This window comes from Carex rostrata, chromosome 2 (genome assembly GCF_964058835.1).
Source record: "Carex rostrata chromosome 2, lpCarRost1.2, whole genome shotgun sequence".
Classification (NCBI taxonomy): domain Eukaryota; kingdom Viridiplantae; phylum Streptophyta; class Magnoliopsida; order Poales; family Cyperaceae; genus Carex; species Carex rostrata.
Window position 1 is genome coordinate 18,098,788 of NC_135919.1, and position 16,032 is coordinate 18,114,819.

The following is a 16,032-nucleotide window of genomic DNA, read 5'->3' on the forward strand; positions in this document are numbered from 1 at the left end:
TTAATTGGAGACACTCGTAAAGCTCTGATCAATACCCTCAATTCTTCCAGCATCAGCAAAGGCTCGGTGGAGCCCAGGAATAACAGGTTCATATGGCAGAACATACTTCTCCACAAACTTTTCATCACTTGGGTTTGCAAAAGTAGCAAATGATAGATCTGCCACAGGAAGTCCTTTCGACTTCAAAAGCTTTCTAACAATATTCCGGGGAATCAGCCGGTTCTCCAAGCCGCAACAGAACAAAAATGGATTTCGGATCACATGCAACTTATCACAACCAGCTTCTTTAATCAGGAACTCCATTTTTCTGGCAACCAACTTCTCTGATTTAGTCAACAACGAAGGGGATTTACTAATTAAAAGTGCTACCTCCTCTTGTGAAAGCCCGATATTTCTCAAATTATTTATCTTGGCATCTAGGGTGTGTTGGCTCATGGAGCTGACAGCAATCAATGCTTCGACAAAATATGCTGATGAACGATCAATGCCTAATTCCTCAACCCTCTCAGCTACCCTTTTGACAGCTGCACGGTTAAATGAGATCAATCCAGCTGACTTCATCAGTCGGATAAGTTGATCATTAGATAAACCATATTGCTTCCGAAGGAAAGATAAGTTGGGCATGATAACATTCTCCATGCTGCTACCGATAACTGCACCTGACCCCCACCTTTTGAGTACCACAGAAAGATTCTCTTTTGATCCAAGGATCCTCATCCAGATGTCAATCTTTAGCACAAAATTGGACACAAACAGAGCAGGGTTGCAGACAATGATACCTGAGATATCTTCCATGGAGAAGCCGAGCTGTTGTAGTTTGGCGATGTTTGGTCTCCAATTCTTCTCCACATGGGAGCGAAGGATGCGAGCGTCCCGCGACACGGCAGTTCTTATGTCCGACTCGCTTAGCCCGGTCTCTCTCAGAAAACAGAGCACTGCGTCAGGCTTACCTAAGGACTTGAGTCGGTGGATGAATTTGGAAGCTTTGAGAGCCTCGTCGGAGGAAAGACCGCAGGATTGGACGAGGTACTCTACAAAAAAATGGGGATTTGTTGGCGACGCTTGAGTGGGAGAGTTGGAGGAAGCGATTTGTGTGCTCCGATTGAGAGGAAGAGGTGAACGGAAGCCATGGATTCTTCCCAGAAACAGATTCATAGACATGGTCACAGAGCTGAGCTTGTGAGCTTGAGTGTGAGGAGAAGGGTTGAAAGGTTTTTGACCTACCAAGTGAGGAATGAGAGCCTTCCAACTTTCATGATTCGTGGGGATAACTGTACGAATCTTAATGTGGATCGGACGGCTTTGACCGGGGATCGGATCGAATTTGGTACAATGCTAGTGGGACGACCTCCACTACGATTGGATTTAATTTTTATTTTATGGGCTTGTGTTGGGCCCTTTAAAGCATCTCATTCTTGTTGAGGTTAATGGACTCGAGTTGTCCCCACTCGGATTGTATTGGGCCCTTTATGGGCTTGTGTTGTCCCCACTCGAATTCGGAAGCGAGGGAAGGGGGAAATCACATCCTCTCCAATATCTTTACAATTATTAGATTTGGACCCTTTTTTCTTAACTTGGCACGAATACTTCCCCCCTATAGTGATCGACTTTAAAACCGATTGGAATTTAATCTCAAACCTCACACGATAATTCTCTGCAATAAAAAGGGGGACAGGAGGGGTGAGATCCATCCGATATTCATGATTCGTGGGGACAACTGCGCTCACGTATATAGTTCTTTCTTGTTTTTTTTTTTTTTCTTTTACTTTTTGTAATATAATTTTTTTTAAGTGAGGATGGGATGTTTCAGAAAGTTACAAAAAAAAAAATCATAATTTTAATTCGATTTTGAGCTTTTACATCATTTATTGTTACCCTTTCTGAATGGTGCTGCATTTATCCCAAATTTTTGTTCTTATTTGTCATAAATTTTCATAAAAGTCGCTAGGCTAAAGGAAGCTAACGGAATATTTTCAATTAATTATATTATTTCAGCTTTCTACGTTACCTGGTAGATTCGACTAATGCAAGTTCTCATATATGCATTATAAAAGTAATAACACCATGCATATTCCAATGCAAGACAGCTTTTGCCAAATTAATAAAGTGATGAAATGCAGCATGTCAAAATGACCTTGCGCTTGATATGCATGATTTATATTACTAATCAGTCCCTTGATGCAGTCTAATATTTAATCACATTATGACTTATGAGCATTTGAATTTGCATGCAAGCATCTCCGGTAATTAAAAAAAGACCGTTAACATAATTGCAACAAATTAATAACATGTGTTGGATCGGGGAATATATAATAAATTACAAGACAAACAAACAACATGTAACATGTCATGATATTATGATATTATGATACTAGTGGTAGTGTGGTACTATGTCTATGATCATCAACATATTATTACAGTAGTAATTAACCTTAGAAACTAATCTGATCAATTAATTAATATATATAAGATTTCATGCTTCTGACGTATCAAAATTTGTACAGCATCAAAGAATTGGCAATTTTTCTCCCGGCGAAAACAAAATCATTACCTATTACTATTAGATGTTCATTTTTTGACAAACGATGTAAGCTCTTAAAAGAAAAGAAAATACTGATGAGGATCAAATTTCATTAGATATGAGATATTAAACTGGAGTGGGAAAATCTCAAAGGAATACAGTGTTTGGTAATAAAAAATAATAATAATAATACTATAAACTAGGTAGACAGTTGGCTTTCATGGTAGAAACAAACAATGTTTGCTAATTAATTCACTTCTTCATTTATCTTGGCATGAAGTTAATAATGAGGCTCATTAATTTAATCTAATGTGATAAGAAATGAGTCTTAATTTGTCATGGTTTATGGCATTTGGATGAGAACCAACATGAAATTGTATAAAATTCTGATGGAATTCTGGACCTTTCTACTTTTCATCGAATACTATATGTGAGAATACAGTGTTGGAGGCACTCATCTTTGGGGTATTTAATTACCCCAAAAAAATTAAAATTTGTATTAGACAAGGACAGGAGGACTCAAATGTCCCATTGCTTTATGCCTCAATCGTACTCCAACATTGTTATTTTCAATTTCAAAGTCCAAACAAAAAATTTGAACTGCTCAACATGATATCCACGTTAAAATATGTTTAGATCAAATTTTATATTTTTCGGAAAATTTTTACTATTTTTTAGGATATGTACAAAATCATTGTTTTGGTCTAAAAATAATGATTTTGTACGTATCTTAAAAATAGTAAAATTTGATCTCTAAGCATATTTTAACATGGATATCATGTTGGGCAGTTCAGGTCTTTTGTTTGAACTTTGAAATTGAAGATAAAAATGTTGGAGTACAATTTGGGACATTTGAGCGATTTTGGTGAGTGTCACCTATAGTTGACCACAGCGATTTCCGAGAAATGTCTACTATGAAACAAACTACTCAGAAGAACTGTAATTATGTTTTTTTCACAAGATGATGTTGCCTGTAATAAAAGTAAATTGTGCACGTTGTTGTTGTTGTTGTTAGTTTATCTTTACCAGTTGGAGTTGGTTCATGATATTCTTGTTTAACGGTGCCAGTTCTGGTATGTCGTACAGACTACAGATGGCTTGAATTTCTAAAAAATGCTTGATTAATAATGTCAAAATGTGTGAAGAAAAAGATTGATTTTCATATTAATTATTTTTTCATTCACACAAGAAATGCCATTGGCCTGAGGCAGGTTAATTTCTAACAGATCCATTGGCTGGTTTCTGACAGATCCAAGCCATTAATTTTCCTTAAAATCAAACGGTACAATTTTTTTATTGGAAGCTATTCTGTAAAAAATTCACACAGTACAAATTTATTTGACATCGCCCAATGTTTTACAAACTGTAATCTCCACTGAGAAATGATACCTTACCAATCAGCCACTGCTCGTACGAAATTCAATATCTCGATTTATAGTTGCGGGCCCAGTTTTTAGATAACAGGCCCACAATTTTGGGCTAGAAAAATTTATATTGGGCCCTTAAGAATTTGTTCAAGGACCCATTAGAAAATTATCACCAGTGTGTCGGATCGGTCCTACTCGTACATTTCGCAGATCCAAAAACCGTTGAGATTCACAGAAATTTATCGGTTGCATCTGCTGTTCAATCCTCCAATTTGTATGCATATTAATGCTTGCTCTTAAATGTAACATGGAGCAATAAAGATTAAAGACATCGGCGGTATTGCTGATTCCATGTGCAATGTACAAATGTTTTGCTCATTTGGACATGTAAAGAAATTTCTATGGCTCTTCTAATTGGCTGATTCTCCACATAATATTTACAATGCATAAAATCCAGTAATTTTTTGAAATTATTTTTGATTAATTGGCCCACATTAAGTTAGTCATTTAGAGATGCATGTTGATTTCTCAAAATGTATATCAATTTTTCCATCATTATTATGAATTGATGAAAAGAGGATCAATTACAAAAAAAAAATCTTGAATTTCTCGACTAAATGTTTTTTCTTCGACCCTCCACCACCTTGAAACTATCTGAAATTATTGTTTTCTCCCTAATTTACATGTTTATTGTTCTTCTTCTTCTTTAAAATCACCTCCGGTCAACACTGTCCGTCACGAACCTTTTTCATATTTAATCCATATTTTGTACATTTTTCATCTTGAATCTATGATATATTTAACGTCATATTTAGAATTTAAAACTTTAATTATTAGAACATTTAATAAAATACGTAGACTATAATTTAATTTAAAATAAAATTTGAGGAAACGTCACACTTGTTTTCCGAATAAATCAAGGCAAATAAAGGCAAAAAGAGGGAAAGCTAATTAAACTTTAAACTACTTTCACAATTTTAGTTAATATGAGATTTTACACTTTGTTATGTTCAGTAACGGAGCTACACCTAGTCAGGAGTAGATAATTGTCTATTTATAAATTTTGAAAATAATTACGAGACCCGTATATAGTTGGCTTGGATAGAGGTTTCGCCTACTTCTGAATGTGAATTTTGCCTATTCCTAATTGAACTTCGGTCTTTGGTGAAATCACCTTGTTTCAAATTTGACTGAGTTTTTCATTTTTAAAAATACACCAAGAGGGAGAGGAAAGAATAGTGATTTTTGAAAGAGTGTAAGAATAGTGTTGATGTGGTGCTATTCGGAATAATGAAAATGTTGTTTGGATTGAATATTTAGAATAGCGATGGAGGGATTGAACATTTGAGAGAGCACCAATTGCTATTCCGACTTTTTATAGGAATAGCGGAACAGTGCTATTCTTGCTGTTTCGAATAGCAATTGAGTATATTTGAATGGATCGGAACAGCGCTATTTGCACTATTCTCAGTACATCCAAACATGGCCTAATGATTTACATTATTTTTAATATTAATTTAATTTTGTGAAAAAATCGAGTTTCCTGTCTGTTTTGACCAATTGCTACTGATTATTTTGATTCCACTTCTGATGAAAATTAATAATAATATTTTAATTAAAATTAATGATAAATTAAATTAAAAATTAATAACATTTCTTTTACTTATGACCCTGATTAGGTAGATATAATTTGAAAAACCATCTATGTTGGCCAACATCTTCGTCCTTTGCTAGTCAATGGATAAATTTGGTTTGATGTTAGATCAAGTTGATCAGTTTGCAATTTTCTAAAATCTTATTATAAACAATGACATCATTTGCTTTCAAAGTTTATAAAGCCATGAATTTCAGGAAGGAAATTGTCGCGCTTTTATAATTCCATTAGTTTATTGTGAACTTTTAAAAAGGTACAAACTACCAAGCAGTGCAGGTAGCGTGCGAAATGTGGCATGTCATGATGTCATTTTCTCTATAATTATATGCATTCATAACTCATAAGCTACATCAAAACAGAGATGGTAGATTGTGACATTACCTTTAGTTGGGATGACTTCAGTTCAGCCTTGTGTTAATTAAAAGTAAAGATTAAATCCGAGCTGAGTAAAATATATAGTTATCTTATCTGACACTCTGACAGGAGTTAGATGGGAAGATCAGTCAATTGATAAAACAAAAAAAGGAGGTGAAGAGAGGATCTGGTTCTCGACAATACATGACATAGAATTCGGATCTCGTAAAGTAATTCAAAATTTAAATTCGATTCGGTATTTTTTTGTCCTTCCCTGACAAAAATTTTGGATCCGCCCCTATGAACGGAGGTGAATGGAGATGAATGAAGAGAAAATTTTCAATTCAATTTTTAAGATTTTTTTTTCCTTCTAATTTGTTGGTAAAAATTTAATCTCATTATTATTACTTGTCTTAAATTTTCTTTCTTTCTTTTTTCTTCCAAAATGAGGAACAAATTCTAAGGTTTATTTAATTTTTAGATTATTCTGAATTGAGTTGTGAGAATGACTTAATTTTGATAACTAAATGATAAAGATTTATTATTTCAACGCAAGCTTGTGTTTACTTAAAAAAATTTAACACATACATCTTCAATTTAGACATAATTGGATAATTTTTAATAAGATTGTTTGCTATTCTTCATAAAATCCGGGTTATTCGGAAAGATTCATATTTTTATAATTTTATTGTTGGTAACCGTTATTTATTTGACACTCTACAAGTATCTTATGTCACCACTCACCAAGCATATAAACTATAAAGGGTAAAACAATGCAACAAGAGCTATCCACTTTTAAGGAATATTCGAATATCCCAATCAAGATGTTATGTATAGGAAATAAATCTGCTGTGATCCACTTTAAATAATTGTAAGACCTGATATTTTAAATTTAATCTTTCATTTGTTTTGAAATTTGTGCATAAAAATAATCTTATTAAGATTCGTACATTCTAAAAAAATAAAAGGTTGAATTTGCTCTAATTTAAGTCATAAAATTTACCATCGCAAGTTCAAGAGAGGAATAATTGTGCAAATAAAAGTTTTTTTTTTAATGAAGAAGCAAATTAAAAAACTATTATTCATCATAACTGAATTTATGAACACATTACTTTAATGAAAAAAAATGGATGCTATTAGTGTTTATGATTAAATTGAGTTTTTTTCTTAATAATTTGAACCTGGGGTATATATTTTGACAGAGCTGTTTTTATTCATACAAAGCACTACAATAAAGTTCAAAATACTCTTGTATATAATATTTGCTATGTATAAATAAAAAACAACCTTGTCAAAATGTATACCCTGAATTGGTCCCATTCTTCCATTCCAAAAAATTGCAATTAACTAATAAGGATCGTGGGGCGGTTATTTGTTTTTATACAAAAAATAGTACATATCATGAATAAATTATCAAATTGTCAAAAAAAAAAAAAATACTAAGACAAATAGGAGTAGAATAGAGTGTTTTTAAGTTTATCAAGTTTTTTGATGAATTCAAATCTAAAATACATCAAATTGACTTTAAACGCATGACTTTATGAAAAGTCCCAACCGTTTAGATACGTTCTGCGCGAATCTCAAAGCACAGATAATACTGACCCCTACATCACCCCCGAATAGGCACCGGACACGTCGGTCACGCAAAAGTTGAGATATCTCAGAGGATACGCACTCCTAGTTCTACATTTCTACTCGACAAATAGTCTATAAGTTCAGTAATTAAATAGGATTGTCAACTAATGATTCATGCACAGAACATCATGTTCTGACAACGCATCATTTTTCTTTTTTCCTCTGTAGACTGAGTTATGACTTATGTGGGACCCGACATGACATGTGTCTGCATTGCTGTTGCATAACGGTCTTTTTATTTTACTTTCGGGCTTATCCTTTCAAGTTTCAAAGATTAAAAAAAAAACACATATCGATCTTCTGTGCCCATGGCTTGAGACCGTCCGTATGACTATACGTGTTTCTTTTTGCTTTAAAATGATGGCTCCAACTTCCAAATTCCAATCGAGAATTTTTTATTAATAGAAATTAGTATTATATAATATAGAAAAACAGAATGAGTTCTGAGAATTTTAATGACATAGATGAATTCGGAAAAAAAAATCAAATTCAAACTTGGAACCGACTTTTTTTTTCCAAGCTCCAGATTATTTTATTATGTTTCAACTACTCTTTCTATTTCAAAAAAAAAAAAAATTCAACAACTCAGCTCGCTTTGAAAAAAAAATATAAATTCGGTGAAAAATTCTCCTGATTAATACCATTAAAAATCCCAGCTTCTCTTTTTATTTTCTTATATTATTTAATAATAATTTATATTAATAAAAAATTCTCGTTTCAATATGTTTGATTTCTAACTGAATCCATGTCAACCCAACTTTTTGTTCTACCGAGAAGAGGGTTGAAATTAAGCAATCCAACACTAATATTTCAGTCAAGTTTTAGACATGTCAAATATTCTAGTCAAGTTTTGAACATGTTTAATATTTTAGTTAGATTTTGAACATACGGTTTTTTATACAAAAAATATTTTCTTTTGTCACTAATTTAAATGCTAATTTTTATACCAATCCAATTTAAAAATATTCTCCAAATATTAAGGTCCAGATACAATTTACTTGTTTTAGATTGAAAGGACTAAATCTTACAAGTCTATTTTTACAATAAAAATGTTAGATACGCACATAAATAGGGGTAGGATTTTGACTAATGAAAGTAAATATATGCAAAAAGTAAAACAAAATTTAAGAATGAGGCAATTTTAAAATACTAAATAAGAAATTTATATAGAGGTCAAATAAACTTTTTTTTTTCATTTTTAATTGAAAATACACCACATAAATATGAGAACTTGAGAATAAATGTGTTCAATTGATCTCATTACCTTTACTTATATATTGAATTTGCACATCTTGACTTTTCTTTTCTTTTTTAATTAAAGAGTTTTAATACATTTCAGCATATTTTAGGTATTATTTTCGAGAATTTACACCTCGACTTGATATGTCCGTTGAGATGTTCGTTTCTTTCATTAATTTGGATATAAAGTTAGATGGATAGTAATTAATACTAGATAAATTTTGAAAAGTTCAACCAATATAAGACCATGGAGATGGAGGTACAATAATATATTTGTTAAGAATTAAGACAATTATGTTTACTTTAACTAACTTAGTTTTTTTTATTTATTTCTGAGATAATGATTGCATAAATCCTAAGACCTTTTAAATCATCAAGAATTACGATCAAGATATTGTTGTATTTCTAATTTGTCAGCTCAAAACTATATTAAATGTACTAATTAAATGAACAAATAACGAAATAAATTTAATAAGTAGCGTCTTGTAAATTATCTAGAAAGCAAACAAATAAGCCTATAAAAAATGCATCAAGTTCTATAATTGATCAAAATGAAGACTTAGGTTGTGCTCCACAAAGGAAGAGGAGAAGGAAGGAAAAAAGAGATCAAAATAAACATTTAATTTCCTCTGCAGTCTGATTTAGAGTTTATAAAATATGAACAGTTTTTATATAGAGTTTACTTTCTCTTCCCTCTTGTAGAACACACCCTCATTAAAGTATTAAATCTTAAGGCATCAAAGCATAAACTTCAAAAATTAAGGAACTCCATTGATATATTGATAAAATTAGATAACTCTAAGTAAGATAACCAATAACCAAGTTAATTTGATATCCAAAATTTTATTTATTTAATTAAATTCAACTTCAATTCATTAGCTAGGATTTATTGCAATACTTGTTTAATTAACAAATAGGTTGAAATATTTCTAAACGTACTTATAAGTCAATAGAATGTCTCTAAATTACAATCTTTAAGTTTACATAAAACCCCTCTATCTCAAAGAAAGAGGAGCTTCAACTACTACAAGAAATTTGAGATTTGAATAGGTAAAGTCTCTTAAAATCCTGTCAAATCTCTACTAAGTCTTTGTTAGTTTGCTTCAAATGTTCTAGATCTTTTGTCTTTCCTTAGACAAATTTCTAAAAAGATCGAGGTTAATTTCACCTCATGCTTCACATAAAGAGGAATTATTTAATCTTGATATTCTTATATCTTAGTTAGAGCTGTAGTCAAGAAGAAGTGCCCTTTTTTTTTTAATAAAAAATAAAGAAAGAAAGGAGTGACGAAGTCAACAATTTCTATTATTTAAAAAACCATCAGAGTAAAATTATAAATTTTCAACCACAATAATTGTCTGATAGTCCAAATTAGAAAAAGAAAAAAAAATGTGGCATGAGTTCGCATACCACAACAAAATTTATTATTGGTGATAAGCATAAATTATATACACATTTGATCTAGATTTTATCATAAAACAACCGCAAATATCTTGTATCTATAATATAAAGTGATTAAAATACACCTGGAATCAAGTTACTGTGGTTATTTGACTTTTCATTGCAGGAAATGATGAAAAATGGCGAAAATACCTTTCAGTGCGGATCAACCACACGCACTGTGGATCAGTGCAACCGCATTGGGTACTTAGCTGCATTTCTAACATCCAAGCTCTGAGCAGGAATTTTTCCCGAGCCTAGTGCGGACACAATTCCACCCGCAGTGCGGATGAGCCCAGCCGCACTCAAGACTTGGCCGATTTCAGAAACTTCAGAAAAGCACAGTATCCACCCGCAGTGCGGGTCATCCATCCGCAGTTCCACCCACACTCAGATAATTAGCAGAAGTTAAATAAGGAAACTTAGATTCAGTGCGGGTGAGACCATACGCAGTGCGGATCAGCCATCCGCACGGAACCCGCAGAAAGCCAGATTTACACGTTTTCAACACGGTTTTTATTTTTGGCGCTTCATGGACGTGTTTTACAGCTAAATATGGACAAGACAACCTGAGAAATAATCCGAATATAGCCCTCACTCACCTCACAACTATGTCTTTTAATTGGGCATAGCCCTTGGCTATAAAAGAGGGGGTTCAAAACACATCATCCATTCGCATCTCTCTCTCCCTTAGTGCATGTCCATTTTCATCAAATATAGTGATAAATCTGCGGTAATTTCTGGAATTCCTCAAGCTTTTCTAGGAAGGAGAAGAAGGTCCAAGCAAGATTTCGGCAAATTTGAGGCTCTTGATTCAATAAAGGGTGTAATAATTTCTTTATTTCATTTCTTCTTATTTTTGTCAATTTTTGTAATAGATCTCTCCATGAGAGAGTAGATCTCTCTCTAGGGGTTTAGGTCAATGCATGAACTTGTTTAATTCTATTTTATTCGGTTATTTGTTTTTATTATGATTGTTTTATGGGATTTGATTATTAATTTCTGTGATTTAATTATTTGTGTTAATTACATAGTTAGTACTTGAATTGTAGTATCCCGTTTTGGATTCGAAAGAACCAAAATTGACTGTGATCAATATGATAGTACCAAATTATGAATGCAAATACTCTAGGTTTAGATTAAGATTATAACCAATTTAATCTAAGACGGAACTATAGAAATTAAGGTTAGGAACTTGGTGAAGGACCTAACCGTGCAGCCAAACCCTAATTAGGACATCTCAATTTGAATCGGGTATTGGTATTGTTGGGTTTCGGGGTAACCAAAACCCATTTAGGCTTAAGCTGCGGAATGACTGTAGAACAAAAATTTCTACGGCCAACTTAAGTTCAGGATTAAACAGGGTATGTCAGGAAACTTTCCAAGGCGGTCCACCTTCAGTATTCCTTTGGCATCAAAACCCAATTTAATCCTTTTTACAGATCTACTCCATGATTGATTTCTAAAACTTTAATCTACTTACCAATTAAATAGATTAATATAACATATTTATACCTTGTTTCCAAATCACAGTTGGAATGCAGACCGAGCGAGTAGAGCTACATCACGGGAATGATTCTCCTCGGAGCATCAGACGTCTGATGCCTCTATCGATTATCCACCAGGTCTAACCGGAGAGCGATTTATTTCTTTTGCCAGGAATACTATAAACTGCGATATTATGCAAAAACACTATTCACATAGAAAAGACGAAAAACCCGTAAACACGAATTTTCAGCTACTCAGTTTCACAAATAAGCAAAACTGACATACCACGAAATTCGAAAAAACACTATTCACCGATCCCGTAAATATACTTCACAACAACCCGCAAGATTATACGTCAACTGTGTATAACTTTCTTTTCTCAACCGAAACACTATTTGGGAGAGAAACCGAGAAAGAGAGAAAATACCGATTCATTTCGACACGAAACGATACGAGTGAATTAGTGATTTTTCTCTCTACATGCACCCATCTATTTATAGCCTCTAAAATAGTGTGAAAAGACCAAAATACCCCTATGACAAGGCATGCCACCTAGGGGGTGAGGTGTCATGTGGATAGGATTGATGACGTGTCATCTGGATAGGATCGATGACGTGTCATGTGGATAAGGACGAATCTGAAAAGACCCGAATGCCCTCGTCCCGAATACAAATAATATTCGTATAATTATTCTGAACAATTATATTTCTTGCGGTTGTTGTTTCGGTAACTTTTATACAACGTACCGTGTACGTTTATAAATTAACCGATGTTTTTGCTTGTCATCTTATATGACATTTATAATTTAATTATAACACGTATAATTAATTATAACCATCTTACTATTGATCATAACCAATTTATAATCAATCACAATAAGATTCCCCGATTAACTCCTATATGGTGTGGCCCAATAGGATCTGTGTTATGTTGGTAAATAGAGTTAAAACTGTTTTAACTTCTATAATCATGAGCGGTATCTGGCAGTATACATCATGACCATCCAATTACACAGATGATGCTGTACTGTACAATATCACGATCCAGTAAACTATTTACTTGTGTCTGTTCTTCTGTCTCATAGCTATCAGATTAGTTTCAAGGTAGATGTGTGTCATCCTTGCTAACTGAATCTTTTCTTGATCTTGAGCATATTATCAAATATAATTACTCTTGTAATTATACCGCTAGCTAGTAAAATCTTACTCTATCAAGAGGCCCAGTGATGCTATAGCTCGTATAAAATACGAGGAACAAATAGTATTCTTGGTAAACTATCACTTCCTCAGCTAAGCTATACATATGGAAAAGCTACCGTTATGACTGTTTTTTACGGACAGCGTTAGATAACAATCACATATACATATTTCTCAGTGGGAACGATAAACACCTCATACTGTAGAACCTGACACTGAATGAAAACATAAATGACACGAACACAATTCTATTTAATATTTCATTCGGGGTCTGTCAAATACCATGTTCCTAGAACATGTATCTATGTGATTAAAATGACATCTCGTGTCAGGTGGTTTGTAAAACTTAACCATCTTTTAATCCACATACTAACCTTATCGCGGTAATTAGTGTTCCTGCTAATTACCTTGGTCAGTGACTTTTTAAGAGTATATATCATCTATATTATGGAGTTTCACAATTTCAGTCATGAACTCGAAATGATCCATAAATTCAATAATACTCAAGGCAACAAAATGATATATAAATAAACATTCAATTCATGAACAGAGCTTTATGATAATTTATCGTATTATTGACTTCTAGATTATTACAAACTAACAGGTATGATGGACTTAATTGTGAAGTACCAATATTTGAGGAGAGGAGAGACTAACAAGAGCTCAATGGGTCTAGGTAGCTAGGGTAAGGGACCTAATCGAGAAGTCCAAATTACCTAGGAACGCTATTAATTTACGAAAGTAACCCTTAATAACATATTAGGTTAGAAACCTCGTTAAATCATACATGAATTCAAACAAATAACGAATAAATAGAGTTAGCAAGGGATTGTAGACCAAAGACCCCTAGATCTCTAAAATCTTGAAAGCAAATCAATTCTTTTCTTTTACTTTTATTTACAATTATTGTTTCAAACTCCCTTCTTTCGGGTATTGAACCCAACCTTAGGAATCGTTAGAATACACCCCCTAATTTACTTTTATTGCACTTTACTTTTTTTTATTTTCTGAAATTTATTACTAAAGTTTAAGCATAGTAATTAAACATACTCTCTATGGATCGATACCTGATAATATACTACGCGGTAGGATTGTATACTTGCAATCTGAACCAAAAGTGTATTTAGGAATAAAAAGTACATCTAATTGTACTGAAACTTTGGACTATACCTTTTTGGTGTGACAATTGGCAATGTCATCAGTGTAGGATAAATTTTTTCAATAAAAAATTGGAGGTTAAGTTACTCAATTATTTAATATTTAAAAAAAAAATTATTTAAGTTTTCAACTTATGATCTCTCACGTAGAGAGTATTGTCTTTTCACTAGATAAAAAAAACTGGTTTTTTTCTATATATAGCAATTTTAAAAGGTGTTCTAACTGTTGAAGAAAGCTTAGCAATTAAAAGGCAATTAGAGGGAACAAAATATGTAAAAACAGCATGATTAGTTATAACATCTCTCTCATGCAAAAAATTTGGTCCAATGACTAGAAGCAATATCAAGAATCCGTATAGAACGTCACAGATTTAAAATTTGAATTTTTTTTATGAATATTTAAATATAAAGAACTTGTTCTCCATCTTTACTATCTTAAAAAAAATAGCCGAATAATTATTATATATATATAATGTTTTATAAAATTCGACCTTCAACTTTCCTTATAAAAATTCCCACACAACCGTGTCTCACAAGTTACATTATAATACAAGATCCTCACAAACTTGCAAAAACAACAGACAAATTTTTTTTTGTTGACTTTCTTAGATAACCGTTATTCTAAAATTCTGTTAAAATAACCGTTGTAGAAAATCACATGTATGTAAGGAAATTTTTTATAGATAGAAGTTATTAAATTCAGTGTTACAAAAATATAAATAGTATTTTGTTTTCAATAATAAATATAGAAAGATTGGATTCATTAAGTCGGATCCAATATTATGGGTATGATTCAATGAATTATATTCCTATTCAATTCTAAAATGATCAAATGTGATAGCAAAAATATCTTTTTACTGATTTTTTTGAATCGGTCTTCATATGGTTGCCACATTTGATCATGTTAGAATTGGATAAGAATCATTGAGTCATATCCATAATATTAAATCGGATTCAATAAATCCGATTTCTCTATATTTATTAAAAATAATACATTCTTTTTATTTTCATACATGTTGAATAGCACTGCAGAATACAAATTGAGTTACAACACAAGATCTGGTGCACAGTAATGTAACTCTTTAAATTATGTAATCATACAATATATATTAACGACGGTAAAAAATGACTATCTATGAGGATATACCGACAAAAATGTGTATTTTCTATCAGCGGCCGGCAGTATCCGCGAGGGTATACCGACAGTATTCCTTGTGGGTAATGTCCCATTCTTGTAATGCAAGTAGGAGAATGTGTGTTATAAACTTATAATGCAACCGAATGCACATAGAAAGAAAAAATAAATTTATTAGAATTTGTCAAAAGTTGAATTAATATGTGACTTATTCTTGATCATGCTAACCTTAATATTTAACATGCAGAACTGTCATAAACTGTCTCAAAATTTGCAAAGACTTATTCTGAAAGATATTTATTTCTTGATTCTTACTAATTCCATGCATTGATTTCTTCACGCATGTCCCAATTCATACTGATATGCTTAAATTTCTAAATAGGAACTTTGAAAAGTCGTGAGATAATTGTGATTTTTTTTGGATGATCCGGTTCATGAAAAAAATCTAGTCCGAGTTAAGTTATGAACATAATTGAATGATTGCGAATTCACAAATTAGCAGTCTTCATCACAAGTTCCAAGAATCAGATGAATTTAACCATCAAGTTAACTTTGTTAAAGTCAATTCAAAATAGTAAAAAAAAAATTCTACATAATTGCAAAATATAATTAATGTTTTGTTTGATCAGTTTGCATGTCTTTATTTAATTTACATTTTATAGAAATATACTTTGAATTAATTTGGAGTAGATATAAGTTCAAATTTGAGTTACGTACTTAAGAATATTTTCGTTATTATATATTTTAACTGGCGAATAAAATAAATTCATTTAAAAAAATAAACTTATAAAATGCCAACAACTTGTAAACTAACAGAAAGAAAAAACTTATTTTTAACTGTATTGA

At 32.1% G+C, this 16,032-nt stretch overlaps 1 protein-coding gene across 1 annotated transcript; it reads right to left on the bottom strand.

Moving 5' to 3' along the window:
• On the bottom strand, positions 1-1,161 carry LOC144548445 (uncharacterized). The gene has a single exon (XM_078297110.1). The coding sequence runs from the start codon at positions 1,159-1,161 to the stop codon at positions 1-3; it is 1,161 nt and encodes a 386-aa protein (XP_078153236.1).
• Positions 1,162-16,032: the final 14,871 nt, after the last annotated feature.

Excerpts from the sequence above, each read along its gene's own strand:
- LOC144548445 (XM_078297110.1), bottom strand. The coding sequence starts at position 1,161 with ATGTCTATGAATCTGTTTCTGGGAAGAATCCATGGCTTCCGTTCACCT.